This window comes from Protopterus annectens, chromosome 9.part0, assembly GCF_019279795.1.
Source record: "Protopterus annectens isolate FY-2018-M chromosome 9.part0, PAN1.0, whole genome shotgun sequence".
Lineage (NCBI taxonomy): Eukaryota > Metazoa > Chordata > Ceratodontiformes > Protopteridae > Protopterus > Protopterus annectens.
In genome coordinates this window covers 1,532,592,307-1,532,613,334 of record NC_056743.1, presented here as the reverse complement: position 1 = coordinate 1,532,613,334, position 21,028 = coordinate 1,532,592,307, and the positions used below count along the sequence as shown (strand labels likewise).

The 21,028-nt window shown below is 43.3% G+C and overlaps 1 protein-coding gene across 2 annotated transcripts in view; it reads right to left on the bottom strand.

The window, feature by feature from the left end:
* Positions 1-21,028, bottom strand: part of DHX16 (DEAH-box helicase 16) — a 983,432-nt gene that overhangs the window by 677,513 nt on the left and 284,891 nt on the right. For both annotated transcript variants that reach the window (XM_044084487.1, XM_044084486.1), the window contains exon 6: positions 19,997-20,251. In XM_044084487.1, the coding sequence (XP_043940422.1) occupies positions 19,997-20,251 (255 nt within the window). The remainder of the gene's footprint in view (positions 1-19,996; positions 20,252-21,028) is intronic.

The window sequence follows — 21,028 nt, the reverse complement described above, 5'->3', positions numbered from 1 at the left end:
ACCCTAGAACTCTTACCAACAGCATTCACAAACAAGATTAAGAATCACCTCAAATCGCACTGGATATGCCCCTGTTCCAACCCTGACTAGTGCCCTGTCCATCTCGCATAAAGTACAGTTTTGTACCTACCATAAATGTAGATGTTCGAGTGTAAACACTGCTGCAGTCATTACACTTGGGTTATCCTGCCATCAGGCGGTTCCCCAGTCGGCCTGAGTTCCAAAGTCTTGGTCCGGCGTCGGTTGCCGTCGCCTCCTTCCTGACGTCAGTGCGACAGGGGTATATAAGATGCAGCCAACGCCATTTTCTTCAGTTTTTCTTGCCCCAGATGTCAGGTGCCTCCAAATAGGTAGGCAATTCAAATTGCTAGTAAAATATACAAAAGAAAATCAAACAACCATTTTTAGTTACCAGCAAATACTCCCCATAGGTAATAAAGGGTAGATGACCTAGGTAAGTACCAGAAAGTAAGAGGGGAAGGAGGGAGGGTAACCTGGACTGCAGCAGTGTTTACACTCGAACATCTACATTTATGGCAGGTACAAAACTGTACTATGTTCATCGTGTTACACTGCTGCAGTCATTACACTTGGGTGGAATCCCAAAGCTGAGGTAGGGAGGCTGGATCTATAAGGCATTAGGGGTGGCTATAAGGCCCTGCAGGACAGCAGTGGTGAAGCCAGCTCTGGATTTGGAGTATAAAGGCAAATGGTAATATTTGGTGAAGTTATGCACAGAACTCCATGTTGCTGCTTCCAAAATATCCTTGGTAGGTACTCCCCTGAGGTAGGCAGTTGAAAGTACAGTTTTGTACCTACCATAAATGTAGATGTCCGATAGGTATGCATCTGCAGTCCTTACATATGGGTTGTCCTGCCTCAGGCAGCCCTTCGGTCGACCGGATTCCAAAGTCTGGGTCCGGCGTCGGCTGTTGTCGCCCTTTCCCCGACGTCAGAGCGCCTGGGGTATAAAAGCGTCAGCCGACGCCATCTTCCTCAGTTTTTCTTGCCCCAGATGCCAGGTGCCCTCTAAGGAAGGCTAAATTTGGAGAGATGCAAAAATTCCAAACATGCACAGCAATATAAAACAAATACACCATAATAGATAACCCCAGCTAGCTAGAATGAGGGATAAGTACCCAATAACCCCAGCTAGCTAGAATGAGGGATAAGTACCCAAGGAATACCACTGAGGGGTAGGAGGGAAGGAAAACCTGACTGCAGATGCATACCTATCGGACATCTACATTTATGGTAGGTACAAAACTGTACTATGTCCTTCAAGGATGCATCTGCAGTCCTTACATATGGGTAGAATACCATAGCCAAGCTGGGGGAGGTAGGACCTAAGAAAAGGATGGTGTAGCTAAAATGCCCTGCAGGACTGCAGTGGCAAAGCCTGCTCTGGATCTGGAATATAAAGGTAAGTTGTAATGCTTGGAAAAAGTATGCACGGAGCTCCATGTAGCAGCTTCTAAAATGTCCTTTGTAGCCACCCCTCTTAAGAAGGCTGTGGAGGTGGCTGTGGCTCTGGTGGAATGAGGTCTAATGTTAGCTGGCACAGCTTTGCCATGAAAAGAGTAACAGAATCGAATGCAATTCCCTATCCATTTTGAAATTGTCTGTTTGGAAATTGCTTTTCCTTGTACACCAGCAGCATATGCTACAAAGAGCTGGTCAGATTTTCTGTAAGTCTTAGTTCTGTCCAAGTAGTAGCGCAACTGTCTGTGAATGTCCAGGGTATGCAGAAGTTTCTCTCCTTTGTTTTGTGGATTTGGAAAGAAGGTGGGCAGGTGAATAGCTTGGTTCAGTGAAACCGTGGATACCACCTTTGGCATGAATGAAGGATTGGTTCTCAATGAGACTCTGTCCTGATGAAAAATAAGAAATGGTTGTACTGCCATGAGGGCCTGTAACTCAGATACTCTTCTTGCTGAGGTTATGGCCAGAAGGAAGGCAGTCTTCCAAGACAGGAACTGCAGTTCTGAAGATGCTGCTGGTTCAAAGGGAGGTAGAGTTAATTTTTCCAACATGAAGTTAAGGTCCCATGTAGGCGCTGGTGGTTTCCTTGGAGGGTTGATGTTTTTTATCCCTCTTAGAAACCGCCTTAGCAGAGGATGAGAAAATACAGGTGGATCAGTGTTGTACTCTGCTGAAATTGCTGAAGCATGAATTTTTATGGAAGAGTAAGAAAGGCCATTATGGAGCATTTCTGCCAAGTATTCCAGGATATGTGGAATGCTCATCGCTGTCGGATCTTGGCCCTTTGTGGTGTTCCAAGTGCGAAATCTTTTCCATTTTGCTGAATATGCCTTTCTTGTGGAAGGCCTCCGAGCTTCCATGATGATATCCTTTACTCTCTTGGATAGTTTATCCTGGCGAGGAGTCAAGGTATTTTTCAGGCTGTCAGCTGCAAGGTTTTTAGGCTGGAGTGCAGAGTTTTGTAATTGTGCTGTGTCAGAAGAAGTGGCCATTGTGGTAGAGGCCACGGTTTCGTTCGTGACATGCTCCTCAACAGTGGGTACCAGTGTTGTCTTGGCCAGTCCGGAGCTATCAGAATCACTTTTGGCTGTTCTGTCCTGATCTTCAGTAAGACCTTGGTCATTAATGGAAGAGGTGGGAATGCATATACTGTTAGAGTATTCTAGCTGAAAGAGAGAGCGTCCACTTTCAATGCTTGTGGATGGTATGTCCTTGTGCAGAATTTCTTCAGTTGATGGTTGTGGTGGGAAGCAAAAAGATCTATGTCCGGCCTTCCCCATGATTGTGTTATCTGAAGGAAGGTGTCTGGGTGCAGCATCCATTCGTGTGGATCCATGATATTTCTGCTTAGGCTGTCCGCCAGTACATTGTCTTTCCCTGGTACAAACTGGGATTGCAGCTCTATATTGAGTTTTAGGGAAACTTCCCAAAGATTCATTGCCAGCCTGCAAAGAGGGTAAGAATGGGTACCTCCTTGCTTGTTTATGTACCACATAACTGTGGTATTGTCTGTCTTTATTAGCAGGTGACCTTGATGCAGGAAGTGTTCGAAGGCCTCGATTGAATGTATCACTGCCAGCATTTCCTTTTGGTTTATGTGCAGGCGCAATTCTTTTTGTGTCCATTGTCCTTGAATGCATCTGCCCTCCATGTGCGCTCCCCATCCATGATCTGAGGCGTCCGTTGTAATGGTTTGGCTGATATTTGGTTTGCTGAAAGGCAGACCCATGTTTGACTGGCTTGCTTGAGCCCACCACAGAAATTCCTTTTGAAGGCATGGAATGAGGGGGATCAAAGCTTCTAGGCTGTGACTGTGTTGAGACCATAGACTCCTTAGGTACCACTGTAGTTTCCTCATATGCAGCCTTGCTTGTGGAATCAGAAGAATGCAAGATGCCATGAAACCCAGGGCCTGCAGGATTTTCCTTGCAGTCAGCTGGGTTTGTTTTGTCAGCTTTCTGAAATAATCCGGTAGTTGCTCCTGTTTTTCTTCTGTTAGAAAAGCCATTTGGGTGGTTGTATCTAGTTTTGCACCCAGGAAAATTATTCTTTGGGATGGAACAAGTCTTGATTTCTGAATGTTGACTGTGTATCCCAAGGCCTGAAGTAGGCGGATGGCATAATTCAAGTGTTTTACCAATGTTTGTTGGCTGTCCGCTTGTATAAGGCAGTCGTCCAGGTATGGGTATATTTGAATCCCCTGAAGTCTGCAGTGTGCAATTACTGATGCCAGGCATTTCGTGAATACTCTGGGCGCAGTAGATAAGCCAAAGGGCAATGCTGAGAATTGATAATGCTCTGAACCTGCAAGAAATCTGAGGTATCTTCTGCAACTTTGTCTGATAGGGACATGCAGGTATGCCTCCTTGAGGCCTAGAGTTACCAGCCAGGACCCCTTGCCCAGCATGGGAAGGAGTTGCTGTAGGGTCAGCATTTTGAATTTTGGCACAATGAGATAAGTATTCAGTGCGGACAAGTCAAGAATAGGCCTCCATTGCTTTTCTTTTCTTGGGACAAGGAATAGTCTGGAATAAAATCCTTGGCCTTGTTCCGTGAGAGGAACCTTTTCTATAGCTTTCATTTGCAGTAGGTTGTAAATTTGCTTGAAAGCCACTGCCCTTTGATTCGGTGGCAGGTTTGGCATGCCTTGTCTTTTTGGTAATGTATGAAAATGGAATCTGTATCCTTTGTCTATTATTTGCAGTGTCCATTTGTCCCTTGTAATACTGTGCCAATTTTCTGAAAATAAAGATAGCTTTCCACCCAAAGGTGCTTCCAATTGAGCCCTGGTTGGCGGGGTCAAAGTCCAGTCATTGAGTTTGTCCTTGTGCAGCAGTTGTGGGTCCTGCACTACCTCTCTGGTTAGGAGGCTGCCGTTGACGTCCTCTGTAGGAGCCTCTAGCTTGCCCTCTACCTCTGGCACGCCTGTTCTTGCCTCTTTGAAATCTGTCTGTGTCTGGAAAGGACAAATTCTTAGAAGGCCAATTTCTGCTGAATCTTGGTGGATGGACCTGGAGAAAATCTTTGACTGTCTGTACTGATTTAGCCTTTTCCTCAAATTTCTTTAAGACCTCTTGAGCCGTGGAACCAAATAACTTTTGTTTTTCCAGTGGTGCATCCAGAAGCTTTGCTTTAACATGATCTGGCAGTGTTTTTTTCCTTCAGCCAAGCATGTCTACGTATCACTGCATCTGTCATTGCTGACCTACATGAAGCTTCCAATGCATCATAACCACACTGTAAGAAATGGTTGCTAACCTGCTGGGAGTTATGCACCAGATCCTGAAGCGCATTGCGATCTAGGGGTTCAGGTGAGGTTAGCTTTTTATGCAATTCATCTAACAGATATTCTTGATACTGTACCATATGGAACTGACAATTCAATGCTCTCATAGAAAGAGTGGATGAAGTGTATACTTTTTTTACCCCATCTCTCTAAAGCCCTGGATTCCCTTTCAGAAGGAAGAGGGTTCTTGGTAGTGGTGGTTGCATCCCCTTTAGGCCCCTGGGAAATAGTTTCAGGGTCAGCCGAGTGGCCCTTGTAAAGGAATAGATGTGTGTCCGGGACCCTGTAGTACCTGTCGGGTTTGACAGTAGCCGGAGGAAGGGAGTCTGGGGAAATACTAGACTCGGAGTACACATCTTCTATTACATTTAAAACAGGAGGAATAGCCAAAGGTCTATGCTGAAGTAAATGCAAAAAAGTCCTTAACCTCTTCCTGGAATCAGAAAATTCCTGGCCTTGCCATTTGAAATGCTCTCTCATGGAGTGAAGGGTCTCCCCAAAGGACAACTCTTCAGGGGGGGAGGCCGAGGGAATAGATTCCTCTGCATCAGAATCCTCGTAGGCCGTAAAGGCCTCCTCCTGGTAATCTGAAAGGGCAGAGTCATCTGAGGCCTCATCAGAGGATTGGGGATCTGTCTGCTCAAACCTGGGCCTTTTGCCTGGAGGTGGTTGAGAGCCCCTGTCTGGGTGTGGCTGAGAGCCCCTGATTAAGGAGATAAGGTCCTCAGCTAAGCTCAAAATTTGTGAACCTGTAGAGGATCCCTGAGGAATAGCCTTGGGCGGAAGAGATTTTGGCTGTTTTGCAGCTTTAGCATGAGTAAAAGCCTTAATGGACATGGATACAGGAGGCCTGGCTGCCCCACGTGCTGGGGTGGATTTATCCACAGAAATGGTGTCGGATATCTCCGGAGCACCGGTTTCAGAAGGTAATAATAAGACTGACCCAGTGGAGGCCTCCGGTACCGGAGGTACCGGTTGTGCGGTGTCGTCAGTCGGAACCGGTAGAGATTCGGTTTCAGCAGAGACCGAGACACTAGCGGTAGGCCTGGGCGTGGAGTCGGCCGAAACCGCGGACCTCGTGTGTTGGTCCTTTTCCTTACTTTTTTGGGTAAATGAGCTGTCGGAAGCTCCGACGGCATTTTACAACAGTAAATTTGCCAAAAATATTCCTCTGCAAACTCTGCCCGACGCCTAAGAGTGCGTTTATTGAAAGAGGCACAGGCTGTACAGGCCGAGACGTCGTGGTCTGGGCCTAGGCAAGGTAAGCAGTAAGAGTGGAAATCCTTATGAGGTATTTGTTTCCCACAATTTAAACAATTATTAACTTTAACCGTTTGATCTGACATCGGCTGAGGCAAGAAAGAGTCCCCAACGGGGTACTTAGCTTTTTTGAAGACTTCGGTAGCTGAAATCACAGGAGCTGGCCGACCGGCACTTGCGAACTGCTTCTGCTTCGGGCACCGTGCGGAAAGAAAGACTGAGGAAGATGGCGTCGGCTGATGCTTTTATACCCCAGGCGTTCTGACGTCGGGGAAAGGGCGACAACAGCCGACACCGGACCCAGACTTTGGAATCCGGCCGACCGAAGGGCTGCCTGAGCAGGACAACCCATATGTAAGGACTGCAGATGCATCCTTGAAGGACATGTGGCTGTTGCCCTGTTGGAGTGAGATCTAATGCTGCTAGGTACAGGTTTCCCATGGTGGGTAGAGCAGAAACGTACAGTGTCCTATCCATTTTGAAATAGTCTGCTTTGAAATGGCTTTTCCCTGTGCTCCTGCAGCGTATATACCAACAATTGCTCAGATTTTCTGAAAGCTTTGGTTTTGTCCAAGTAGAAGCGTAATTGTCTGTGAATGTCCAAAGAATGTAGTAGTCTCTCCCCTTTGTTCTGTGGTTTTGGATAAAAAGTTGGCAAGTGAATAGTTTGGTTTAGAGCCTTGATACCACCTTTGGCACAGATGTAGGGTTAGTTCTTAAAGACACCCTGTCCTGGTGGAAGATGAGGAAAGGTTCCACTGCCATTAGTGCCTGTAATTCTGAAACTCTTCGTGCTGATGTTACTGCTAGTAGCAGAGCAGTTTTCCAAGAGATGTATTTTAATTCTGCTGTGTTAGCTGGCTCAAAAGGAGGTAAAGTTAGTTTTTCCAAAACAAAGTAGAGGTCCCAAGTTGGTGTAGCTGCTCTACGGGGCGGTCTTATGTTTTTAGCCCCTCTGAGGTACTGTTTGAGCAAAGGATTAGAAAAAATTGGTGGATCCGTGTTATAATGAGCAGAGACAGCTGAGGCGTGGATCTTGATGGATGAAAAAGAGAGGCCCTTGTCCAGCATCTCAGTTAAGTATTGAAGTATCCGAGGAATGTTTGGGACAAGAGGGTCAAGGCTGTGCGCTTGGTTCCAGGCACAGAATCTCTTCCATTTATCCGAGTATGCTTTCCTGGTGCTAGGCCTTCTGGCCTCCAGAATGACATCCATAACAGCTTTGGAGAGAGGCATTGCTTGCTTGACTAAGGAATTTTCCATGCAGCTAGATTTAAGGTCTTTAGCTGGCTGTGAAGTATCTGATTGTTGTGCTGTCAGCAACTGTGGGATTTGAGGCAAAATCCAGGGTGGTTCTTGTGCTAAGTTCTTTAAGATTGGGTACCAGTGCTGGCGTGGCCAGTCTGGTGCAATCAGGATTATCTTTGGCTCTTCCTGCCTGGCTTTTATGAGTACCTTTGGAAGGAGAGGTAAAGGAGGGAAAGCGTATACTTGTAGTTTTTTCCAGCTGAATGAGAGGGCATCCACTTTCCATGCTTGCGGATGGTAGCTCCTTGTGCAGAATTTCTGTAATTGGCAGTTCTTTGGGGAAGCAAACAGATCTATGTCCGGGCTCCACCATTTTTGTGTTATCATTCTGAATATTTGTGGGTTCAGTTCCCATTCGAGTGGGTCCATGATGATTCTGCTTAGGTAGTCTGCCAGTGTGTTTTTCTCTCCTGGCAGGAATTGTGCTTGCAGATGAACTTGGTAGTATAGAGCTGTGTTCCACAAGGTCATAGCTTGTCTGCATAGGGGGTAGGAGTGTGTGCCCCCTTGCTTGTTTTATGTACCACATAACTGTGGTGTTGTCTGTCTTTAGTAGTAATTGTCCTGGATGCAGCAGGTCCTTGAAAGCTATAATAGCATTTTGTACAGCTAGCACCTCTTTTTGATTGATGTGGAGATGTCTTTGCTCGGTGGGCCACTCGCCCTGGATACATTTTCCTGCCATGTGTGCTCCCCAGGCGTAATCCGATGCATTTGTTGTCAGTATTTGCCTGGCTGTGGGTTGAGTGAAAGGCTGTCCCTTGTTGAGGTGACAAGCTTGTGCCCACCATCGAAACTCCTGTTGTAGGCAAGTAATTAGTGGTATAACTGTTTCCAAACATTGACAGTGTTGAGACCATACACTCTTTAGGTACCATTGTAGTTTCCTCATATGCAGTCTGGCATATGGAATTAGTAGTATGCAAGATGCCATGTAGCCCAAGGCCTGCAGAATTGTTCTTGCAGGGAGTTGGGTCTTTGTTGCCATTAAATGAAAATATTGAGTCAGTTGTCCTTGCTTGTCTGGCGTGAGATAAGCCATCTGGGCTGTTGTGTTCAAGCTGGCACCCAGGAATATTATCTGTTGTGAGGGCACTAGTTTTGATTTCTTTTCGTTTACTGTGTACCCCAGGCAACTTAACTTTGTTACATACGCCAGATGCTTTAGTAGAATGTCCTTGCTCTCTGCTTGAATCAGGCAGTCATCCAGGTATGGAAAAATTTGAATTCCTTTTTGCCTGCAAAATGCAATTACTGGTGCCAGGCACTTTGTGAAGACCCTGGGCACAGTAGCTAAGCCAAAGGGCAGTGCAGAGAATTGATAGTGCAGTGAACCAGCTAGAAATCTGAGGTATCTTCTGCAGTTTTGTCTGATAGGGACATGCAGGTATGCCTCTTTGAGGTCCAAAGTCACGAGCCAAGCTTTCTTGCCCAGCATGGGAAGAAGCTGCTGTCAACATCTTGAATTTCGGAACATCCAGGTAAGTTTAGTGAAGAAAGATCCAGAATGGGTCTCCAGGCTTTGTCCTTTCTGGGAACCAGAAAGAGTTTTCAGTAAAATCCTTGTCCTTGTTCCTGTGGCGGTACCTTTTGAATAGCTCTCATGTCCACGAGTGCTGTAATTTGTTTTTGAGCCTCTGCCCATTGATTTGGTGACAGATTTGGCATTCCTCTTAGCCTTGGCAGAGTGTGAAAGTGGAACCTGTAACCCTGAGATACAATGTTGAGAACCCATTTGTCTTTGGTGATGCAATGCCAGTTGTGATAGAAAAGTACCAGTTTTCCTCCTAAGGGGGCTGCCAAGAGAGAGCTGCTTGGCAGCTGCAGTGGAAAGTCATTGAGGCTGCTTTTTATAAGGTTGAGGCCTGTCTTCCCCTTCTTTCTGGCCTGGTGTACCCCATTGTCGAGACCTGTAAGGGCCTTGTACCTGACCTCTACCTCTTGGACGTCTGTATCTGCCCCTTTGAGGTCTGTCTGTGACTGGAAAGGATCAATTCTTTGTTGGCCAATTTCTGCTAAAACGAGGAGGCTGAACCTGTAAGAAATCTTTGCATAGATTTTGCCTTATCCTCCATCTTTCTTTAATATCTCCTCTACCTTAACTCCAAACAGCACATCCCGCTGCAGGGGTGCATCCAATAATTTGACCTTAACACGATCTGGTAACGTATGTTCTTTTAATGAAGCATGCCTTCTAATGACAGATCCTGTAACTGCTGCTCTACAGGAGGCCTCTAAGGAATCAAACCCACATTGTAAAGTATGTTTTCCCACTTGTTCAGCTGCATGCAATAAATCCTTCATTTCTTTAAAGTTAGGAGGATCTGAATCTGGAAGCATCTTTTGTTTCAACTGAAACATTAAAAATTGCTGATATTTTAGCATGTGAAACTGGCAATTCAAGGCTCTCATTGCTAAAGTCGCAGACATATATACCTTCTTTCCCCATCTGTCTAATGCTCTGGAATCTCTGTCAGAGGGAAATGGGTTTTTTGCTGATGAGGCCTTAATTCCTTTGGGTCCCTGAGAAATAGTTTCAAGGTCAGCAACAGGGCTTTCGTACAGAAATTTGGGAGTCAGGGACTCTGTAATATCTATCAGGTTTAACTGGGGTTGGGGGTAAGGAGTCAGGGTTTAAACTGGATTCAGTGTACACATCATTCACAATATCTAAAACTGGCGGGATAGCAAGGGGGTCTGTGTTGAGGCAATAAGAGGAAGTCTCTGAGCCATTTCTTGGATTCTGAGTAATCCTGGCCTTCCCAATGGAAATATTCCCTCATGGTATGTAAGGTCTCCCCAAAGGAGTAATCCTCAGGTGGAGAGGCTGATGGAATTAATTCCTCAGCATCAGAATCCTCATAAGGGGGTAAAGAATATCTGTTTCTTTGCTTTTAAGGGGTACTTAGACTTAGCAGAGGGTTTAATGGTTAACTGGGTAGGTCTGAAAACACCCTCTGTAGCTGTGGATTGCTCAGCTACTTCGGTTCCCTCTGTAGGGTTAGGATCGGAAAGCTGAAAACCTAGTGCATCCGAAGGCCCAGCCTGCTCCACGTGGGAGTCGGTCTGTGGTTCTGTGGAAGCGGTCGTCAGGGGCTGCGTAGGCACCTCGCTGAAAACCGGTGACCGGCCTAGAAGAGGCCTTGTCGGCAGTTTTGGGCCTCGGATGCCTGTCCTTGTGCTTTTTATGCATTGCGGTCATCGGAAGTTCCAATGGCATGGTGTAATTGAATTTTCTACCAAAATAATGTTGGGCAAAATCAAACAAACATTTAATAGTGCGCTTGTTAAACCTAGACAACCAGTGACGTCGTGGTCAGGGCCTAGGCATGGAATACAATAGAAGTGGAAATCCTTATGAGGCTTCCCACAAGAAATACAATTATTAACTTTTACTGACATCGGTCTGAGGCAAGAAAAAGTTCCCCCAACGGGGTACTTAGCTTTTTTTAGAAGACTTCGGTTCTGGATTCGGAATGAAAATCTCAGGAGTCGGCCGACCGGCACTTGCGAACTGCTTCTGCTTCGGGCACCGCACGGCAAGAAAGATTGAAGAAAATGGCGTCAGCTGCATCTTATATACCCATGTCGCACTGACGTCAGGGAGGAGGCGACAGCAACTGATGCCAGACCAAGACTTTGGAACTCAGGCCGACTGGGGAACCACCTGAGGCAGGATAACCCAAGTGTAATGAATGCAGCAGTGTAACACGATGAACATCTCTCCTCTAGAAATGTCCTTTCTTCGGCCACCCCTCTCCATATAGCAAAGGATAAACCGTAACTAAAGCTCAATGTATTTTTATTCCTGAAGGTAATATGTCATTGCTACCTGTATATACATACTTGTATTGATTTGTAAGTCTCAGGCATCATGTGATTGTTGTATTACTTTGTCTGTAACCTGTGTGTAATTGCCATTCACTAATTGTTCTAATAATTGTATGTGTACATGTACCTTGGAGCTTTTCTCCCCTGGACTCTGCTGAAAATGGACATTCATCCAGTCAAACCATCCTGGTTAACACATGTAAAATAAATAAAGTAAAATAAATAAATAAATTATGAATATGCTTCATCCTCAAGCCAATGATCACTGATCAGCCATCCAGTTATGCAGGTGCCAGTTACCTAATCACCTACTAACAAAGTTATTTCATCCACAGACACAGAGTAATATTTAAACCACAATGTACACAAAAACCCTATCAATCAAACCAACTACATAATGATGTACCATTTTTAAGACAGCCTAATTCCATGCCTTGTATAAAACGTTGGAATTAGTTGGATTCCTACCTACCACCTTCAAAGTATTCATGACCTCAACCATGGTGCTTCTCATCTCTGATATAACCTCTGTATGCTGTCTAACCTAATTTACCTAGGAAAATTAATTTGCCACAGACTTGCAGCCTGCAGATTCCAACAGCAGAAGAACAGCTTTCTCTCATGGATGTGGTTCAAAAACAAACTGTCAACTACATCTGAGTTAGATGGGGCAGTCAGCCTGCATCTGAAAGGAACAAGTCCCAGTGAGTGTGACACAGCTTGCCAGACATATGGTAGGAAAAGCTGGTCACACCTTGTGGTATGACCCCTTGTATCCAAAACACATAGGCATAAAATGACAACAACTTGTGTTTTCATGTCTGCAATGCAGCAATACAGGACTGGAAAAAAAAGAAATATTGTGCTGCTGTTTGACTAAGTGAAGCTGCCACTTTATCTTATTCGAGCACTGCCATTAACTTCTTTTATAGGCACTGAATTTCTGATTCATTAAAAGGGCTTTTTGAAGTAAACAAATTCAGCACTCAAGCTATACTACGTTCTCATAAGAAAGGCAGGGAAAAAAATGATCTTGCTTTTAACTGCGTCTATATCATATTATCGAAGACGCAAAATGTCGAATGCTCAAAGCAGAGAAATTTCCGAAACTCGAACTCCATATTCCCCCCACATCTCCTGCTAAATATATATTCCAACTCAGAGATCACACTACAGTGAGGAAAGGGCAAATATCCCAGTCTTCACTGTACTGCGATCTCAAAAATGTGTTTTCGGCACTTTTGCTATTTTGACGTTCAACATTTTCATTTTGCGATAACGTGATATAGACCAACTTTTTTTCCACAAAATAATTCTAATCAAATTTTCTCTCCGAGACAATGTTTGTAGTGTAACCCAGCCTTTTTACTGTTACAGATGGTTAATTCATTAACTTTTCCCAGTTGCTGACTTCCTATTATTTTGTCATTCTCCTTCTCAGGCTTCTGTACATTTTATATAATGTCCTTTCACTAGACATCATTTTATTGATGCCTCTTGACCTACCATCCATTGCCCTTTATTTTATGAGAATTTACTAGCTTGAAGGAGAGGGGTTCTACATACTATTCTTTTAATCTTTAGGCTAGTCAGGGACCCAGGTAGCCACCCATGTCATTCCCCATTATAATCATCCAACCACTTGCACTCACTTCACAACAATCTCCAAAACCCATTATTCCAAGACTAGCTTATTTTCCTTCAGTCAATGGTGGGAACACAAAAATGTCTGACACAGTATCTAGACAAAAAAAAAATCTTTCTTGTAGACACCACCCCATTGAGCTAGTGACTGTTCATTCGGGTTGGGGGTGAGGGTGACTGGTGGTTGTGTGTATGTAACTAGAGGTTTTGATGCACATATCAAATCTTTCGTGTGTTTAATCATATGGGGGGGCAACTTTTTGCTTTTAAAATTACAGTAAGACACACAGAAAACAGCATGCATCTATCACGCTAAAACTTAAACATATATAAATAATTAACAGACAAAAATATGCTTCTATACCTCCTAACACCTTATGTGGCTATCGTTTGCTACTGACCAAGGCTGCTCCCAGACTCATTAGAAAATAAAATGTTTTGTTTTGCTGCCTTCAAATAAGCCACTTGAAACAGTCATCACATTCTGTTTCTTATACATTAGTTAGAGGACACCTCTGTCTGGTCTAAATGGCAATACTTGATCTGGTTCTGTTCAAATGTCTATGCCTGAAACACACTACTGAGGGAACTAAAAGTGGGGAACCCAGTACTAAAAATATCCCGATACGTTAAACAGAGCTCTTCCATGATTAATCAATAAAACTTAATAAGCAAGTAATTAACTTCCTTCATAAAATATATCTAGGACTTTATCACTCTCTGATATATATTGGAATACTTGACCTTGCTTATTGTGTTTGTGGCCAACAGTTGTTTAGCTGACTACATTAGGATGACTAAACAAATGGTTGACAGGTGTGAGAGATCTCACAATTCCCAGGGCTGGGGAATATACCCTTACTCAGACTTTGTGCAATTTTGGAGTTAGTTCATATATAATTAGGAAGGGGTTTCGGGGTCATAGGCCCCTTGCAAAAAACAATGTTTTGTAATTTTTTTTAGGTTTAGATTTTGAATACAGAGAGGTGGTTTCCCAGTTCTGCATGAATAGTAGATGGTGGCATTTTCGTTCTTCAAGTGAATTATTTTACAGTTGACTTTACATGTTTTTGGCATTTATAGTAAACCCATATATGCACACACTCATGTGGACACGTGTACTCATATACGTGCGCACACACATCCACACAACCGCGCACACCCATGCACCAACACGCCATGCACACACTCACACACACACACGCAAGCCCACATGCACGTGCACCCACACACACAAGCGCTTGCACACATACTCACACAAGCACGCGCACGCATACTCACACACGTGCACTCATACACGTGCACGCACACACACGTGCATGCAAACATACACACGTGTACACACCCACCCACCCATGTGAGAAGAACAAAATACTGAGTGCCAAGGTCATAAGCTACACAATTGAACTTACTATGCACATACCTATCACACAGGTAAACAAATGCAATGCAACTCACATTTTAACGGCTATTTTCCCAAAGACTGTAAATCTCCTACACCAAATGTATTGTACAGCAATGAAAAATCTTTGCTTGCCTTACTGCTGCTTGTGACGATAGGAGGTACTGCCAGCCATTCCAGGAGAAGTAGAGCAGTGGATGTATAACTTATGCCAGCACAGCGAGCTAAACCCACACATAAAAATGCTATTTAACCTTAGCCTTACTTCAGGATATGTACCTGAACACTGGCATACAGCAACAGTGGTCCCACTCCACAAAGGGGGTACCTCTACAGACCCTGGAAACTACCGCCCCATAAGCCTAACCAGCCTGGTCTGCAAAGCTATGGAAAGAATCATTATGGAACTCATAAACAGAGACATAGGGGACCTACAGACACTTGACCCCACTCAGTTCGGCTTTGTAAAGGGCAGATCCTGCCTTTTGAACCTGGTTGACTTTTTCGAAACAGTCACTAGAGCCATTGATGAGGGCAAAGCAGTCCATACAGCATACCTGGACTTGGCTAAGGCCTTCGACACAATACCCCACTCAGGCATCATAGATAAGCTCAACAGCTTAAACGTAAACCCTTATGTCACTAGATGGGTTGCAAACTGGCTAAAGGACAGAACCCATAAAGTTAAAATAGCTGGAGCAATGTCAGACTCAAAGCCAGTCACAAGTGGTGTCCCACAGGGATCTGTCCTGGGACCCCTCTTGTTCGGTATTTATTTCTCAGATGTTAAAGCAAACATGGGAGGGTTGTGGCTGACAAAGTTCGCAGATGACTGCAAACTAGGCGCCAAAGTCGATACACCAGCGGACACATACACCCTACAAAAAGGCCTCACAGAAACGGACAACTGGTGCCGGAGTCACTGCCTTAAACTAAATGCCAAAAAATGTATAGTCATCCCCTTTGGGAAAAACAAAGTACCCACAAATTATCACATAGACAGCAACCCACTGAGTACGGAAAAAGTAATCAGAGACCTAGGGACCCAAGTCAACAGCGACCTCAAATTTGACACCCACGTTGCCAAAGTGGTTAGAAAAACATTCTACCTTGCACACTTCATCATGAAGGGATTCAAATCCAGATCCAAGGATGTCATTGTACCCCTATACTCCTCCCTCATCAGACCCATGATTGAGTACAATGCCCCATTTGGTATGTACCTCACCCGGCATTTGCAACAGCTGGAGAGACCACAAAAGTACCTCACCAAGAGGATCAAGGGTCTCCAACATTTGTCTTATTCTGCCAGACTAAAGAAACTTCAACTCTATTCAGTAGCATACCGCCTGCTCAGAGGTGATCTCTGCCTGACGTACAAGGCCATGTCCAATCAGGATCTGATGGACATGCTCCACCTCAAAAAATCCAAATCCATCAGGACCACGAGAGCTAAAGACTTAAACCTTGACACAAGTATGAATAGGACATGCTGGAGGGATAGATTCATAACCCAGAGGCTTCCCATGCTTTGGAACAAGATCCCAGTTCGTATTAGGCAGAGCCTCTCACTGACTCTCTTCAAGAGAAATCTTGATGAGTGGATGGGAGATTGTAAGTTTACCCCAGGGGTCACACATCTGTGTCACTGCTAGACAGGGGCACAGTAAACTAATTCTATTATATAAGGGGACCTTCACTGTGTCACTACTTTACAGAGGCACAGTATTCTAAATTTATTCTGTACATTTTTTTACCATTTCATGGGGTGGCAAAAGCCACATCACTATGGCTAGGCTTACAAATGCCCCAGGGCAGATAGCCTAGTACTATACTATGAAACTATGAAGTTTGCTTGTATTAAAATGTATCAACAGTGTGCTCTTTTGGAAGGAAAAGAAGTGTACATGTATTATTGTAACTGAATTAAATGTGCACATTGTAACGGCATATACTGGAATAGAAGAGGTTAATCCATCTGTCTCTATAATATATCTGTGATAGAGAATAGGTTGTAGCTCCAGTAGGAAGAATGAAATGGTTTTATAACTCTCAAAATTTGCACCACATCTGAGAAATGCTATCAGTCTATATTACAGCATACAGGTGTTAAAGAAGAATCGTTAGCTTCTAGTAATGGGGGATAGTGCTGGAAACAGATGACCAGATGTATGTGATGTCATTCTGTACAGAAATAATGGTTTTAATATTAGAGACGAGTGAAGTCTCCGCTGCATTCTGTATTCTGTCTTGGATCTGACAAGGGCCACTCACCCATCTTGCCTTGCTCTATTCTGTAAGTATGAACAATAATTCTTTTAGTCACTCAGGACTAGATAGTGAGACTAGCTAAATACTGTTGTCCCATAACTGTGAAACTTTCCATTGGTGTAACTTTTAATATTCCTTGTGAATGAAACCCTGGTGTTTACTGTAAATAGATATTTACAGTTTTCATGTTTTTATTATTTATTATTAAATATATGTAAACTTTTCATTGTGGATGTTCCTTCTTAGAAAATACTTAAGTTTTGAGAATATTTGCACATATTTACTTGGTGATAACTCTGGCCACTGAAAGCCTTGCTGCTGGTCATACTACCATTTGTATTAGTATTAACTGTACACAGTATAATTGGTACCCTTGTAAGAGCCTTAGCTGTCAGGGGTTCTGGTGGCAGTGATAACTACCTTATAGTCTGGGCAGAAGGGGGCACAGCAGGTGAATCTGTGCCAGCCTTTCCCAGGTGTGTGTGTGTGAGAGAGAAAGAGAATGTGAGAGTGTACGCGAGTGTGAGTGTGTGCGTGCGCACGAGTGTGTGTGTGTTTGTGAGTGAGTGAGTGTAAATCAAATCTCAAAGAGAGTGTGTGTGTCAGCAAGGGAGGACTTAGCTTGGAAACCCAGCTAAGGACTCAACTCTAAGCTGTGCCAGGGAGGAGTCTTACTGGGGGTCTGGATAGATATAGATAGGAACCACTCCTGGACTGAGAGCGTTTCCTGGACGATCTTAAGGGAAATTGTGCTTGATGCAGAGAGGTCTGCATCTGGAAGTACTGAGTGTATCCATTTGTATTCCAAGTGAATGTCCGTCTCCAGTACCAGTGGTGAGGATTCAAGCTTCTTGATTACTGGCCCAGAGAACATCACACTGCTCTTCCTCTGGGTTAGATTATTGCTTACTGTCACAGTTTCTCAATTGAGTCTCAGCATATCACATATTTTGTGACAAATGTAACTCCCACTGTTTACAGGATTCAAGTGACAACTCTCAAAGGCTGCTGATGCTCTCCTGTGTAAAATTAATACTACAGCAGAGACAAGTATTCACTGTACTTCATTCAAAATGACTAGTCATACACTAACATGTAGCTTGTTGTGCCACCATCTTGGGATCCAGTGACTAAACTACTCAATTTCTGTACCTGTGGACTTTACCTTAAAAAATTTTCAACTAGATTACTGTACTGTAAATGGCATTTTAGTGCTGCTGCTTGGGTAAAACACTCCATAAATGCACTTCAAGTATATTAAATTTCCTCCATGGAGAAAAGAGATGGAGCCCTGATTACTGTCCTGATGCCCCAAGTTTGTCCACTGAGTTTGGGAACTCAAGATGCTGGTCAAGGAATGTGGAAAAATGTCAGAAGCAGATGCTGACTTGCTCAATCTGAGGAAATAGTGGAGATTACACATGTTTTTTAAAGTACAACCCTGCAGACACCAGGTTGCACCTCAAGCAGCAAGGGGTTGTCTGAGTGCAGAAGCCTCCTAAGCATACCTGAAAACCAGTTGCCAGAGCTAGCATGTGGCAGCACATGTCAAGCATCCACCTCTGTGGGTCCTGCTACAGCAAGTCACTCAATGGCTGTTGGCAAAGGGTGATGTAAGCTAGGCAGAAAATCAAACCAGCAGTGGATGGTGGACCACAGCTTCCTACAACAGCTCTTACCATCTGCCACAGGACCCCATCTGGCAAACTCTTCTCAAACAGCCAAAAACCCCATGGGATGGGTAGAAAACACAGGCAAAACACAGAAACAGAAAGGTCACAGAGGAGGCAATTAATTCCAACAACTGGAGAAGGGCTAAAACAGGATATTAAAAACTACACTTGAAGCAAGGAAATTGGCTAAACTGAAATGTCTGTTATTTATCATGGATCCATGATTATTTTTTTTTTTTTTGCAACTTATTTTGGAAAACAGAAAGGGATTAAAATATATAAAGCATGTAGTGCTCTTGAGTGTGTGAAAGGCTACACTATCAGACAAAGAAATTATTTCTACAGGGGATGTACATAATATGAACCTTATATGTATGAGCTCCTTTACCACACAAGAACTCTGGATGCCAGGCTTAAGTTCACTACAATTGTGACCAGCTCTCAAAAATGGGATCACAAAACTGTGAGTAGTTAGACATGTAAACCAAGATCCAGACTGCAGTACCTTGAAGAATTTCACTTTTTTTGTGTTTTATTTTAACAACAAGGTACAGCATTATTGGAATTAGTATTTCTAAGCAGTACAGGTGTGGTGATGCCCACATCAGGGGTGGTATGTAATGCTTTTAAAATGTTTTTGCAAATTTCAAATTTTGATGTTTAAGTGTCTAAGTTTAATGACTTTAAGATTTCACTTTTTAGAGTCTATTACTACTGCAGCAAATTTGAACTAGATATGTGGCACTCTTGGCCTTTAAGATAACATTTTCTCTTCCTAGTTACATACCAGTTTGGGTTATTTATTCTTTCATTTTTTTAAATTTATGCCACATTGCTCTTAGTAACTTTTTTATTGCCCTCTCCCCCTCCAAAATAATAAACATACCACATTAAGAAAGGACAAGTTTCTGTCCCTCTGCTTTTTTAGGATTGATTACAGGAAAACATATGAAAACGGGATCCCTGGCAGTAGCTTCATGAATTCAGAGGCACCATTTTCTCCCACAGCACACACAGTTACGTGTGTAATGACATATCCACATGCACTTAGGCATTTGTTCCTGTCCCCATACATTCCTACCCAATTATTTGCGTCTGGAAGTCCAGCCTTTGCCAAACAGCAATGTAAAATCAATTACTTGCTCATGTCAACCCCAAAGAAAAAAGGATACTATAATGAATGCACAATCTTCCCACTTATGACCATCTATAATCTTCAGTTTGAAGTGCTGGTTCCATACAGAAACGCAGTCGCCTCATCTAGTATCTGGTGCTGGTCCTTGTTCTGGTGCTCCCTGAACTCTAAAGCTGAGAAGCAAAAAAAAAAGTCCTCTCTTTTCTGATTTGGTGCCTCACTTTTGTTCTAAGGGAGGAGGATCCAGACCCTATGTGCTCCCAACATATAAGAGAGGAGCAACAAAAACGTTTTCTTGTCTTTTAAAAACTAACACTGCTTACTACAACTTAAGCCACACACAAAGAGCTGAAGCAAGTTATTTTGTCCTGACCACAGAAGCAATATTAGAATTAATTTCCATACCAGTATTTAATGTGGATACTGTATTACCAACTGATCAGCATCTGCATATTGCACTTCTTAACATCTTGCATCCAGGACAGCTTCCCCCTTCGCTCCACTCTAGATACATTTATGGCTCCACACACACAAATGTGCTTGCTGAAGTTTCAAGTCAAGTTAAGGAATTCTGCTAAATAAAATGTTACCAAAGTACACAGGTACAGGCTGCAAAATGATGAATACTGGATAGTACTTAAACCAACTCATCCTGTGGAATATTTAAAGTCCAGGTGAAACAATGCACTTCAGTACAGCCTTACCTTATTGCGTATCTCCTCAGGCATATAATACCGATTACTCTTCTCCATCTTTTCCTGTTCACCTGCCTTCTTGTACTCTCGGGCTAAGTCACGGACTTTCCTTTTGTACTCCAGTTCTCTTTTCTCCTTAGCTGTTAGTTGCATTTCAGAGAAGAGATACTCATCATCTACAATCTCTGCCTCCAAGTCTTCTAGCTTTTCCTGCTCCCTCTTAGTCAGGTAGTCTCTCCTGGACTTCTTACGAAGCTCTGGAACCTGTAACAAACAGAAATTATCGATAAGCTAAATATCCCATCTGCAAATGTAAAAAAAAAAAAAAAAAAAAAAAAAAAAAGAGTGGGAATACATTTGACTTAAAAATATACAAAAGTTGCTCATATTCAACTAGTGCAAATAAAAGTGTGAAGTGTAAGACAACCACATTTGCATGCACATACAAAGAGGAACTGGTACAAACTGGATTATTTAACATTTACTTGACAAACACTACCTTCTCTATTCTACAGCACTTCAAATTGTGCACTCAAGTGACAGGCAACTAGCTCCTGAACTACTGTATGTGTCATGAGCATCCAGTTGTAACACCACTTACTCTGGTGAAGGGTTGCTCATTTTCATCAACTCGACTGACAGCACATTGTGTAGGTCTATGTGATTTCTTTTATGATTACAATAAGAATGTAACTTGACTTTGAAAACTTAAATAAATACTTTTTTTAAACATCTTTATTGAGTTATCACTTTACTGACCTGAGAGCAGCAAAGCACTACAATTAAAGCATATTATACAATGACCCCCCTATTAATATTCAAAAACGTGCACGCTGATTGGTCAGCGTGCACATCGTAAATCAGAGTTACAGTAATGGAAAAAGGTCCAGACGCCCGGACTTTTTCCATTACTACAACTCTTTTTTTACAGCAACGGAGAACGCAAGATCTCCGTTGCTTCACACTGTCTCTCTATGTTAAAGGAGTTTAACACAGCGAGACAGCTTTAAAAAAAGCAACATAAATTCTCCGTTGCTTTTT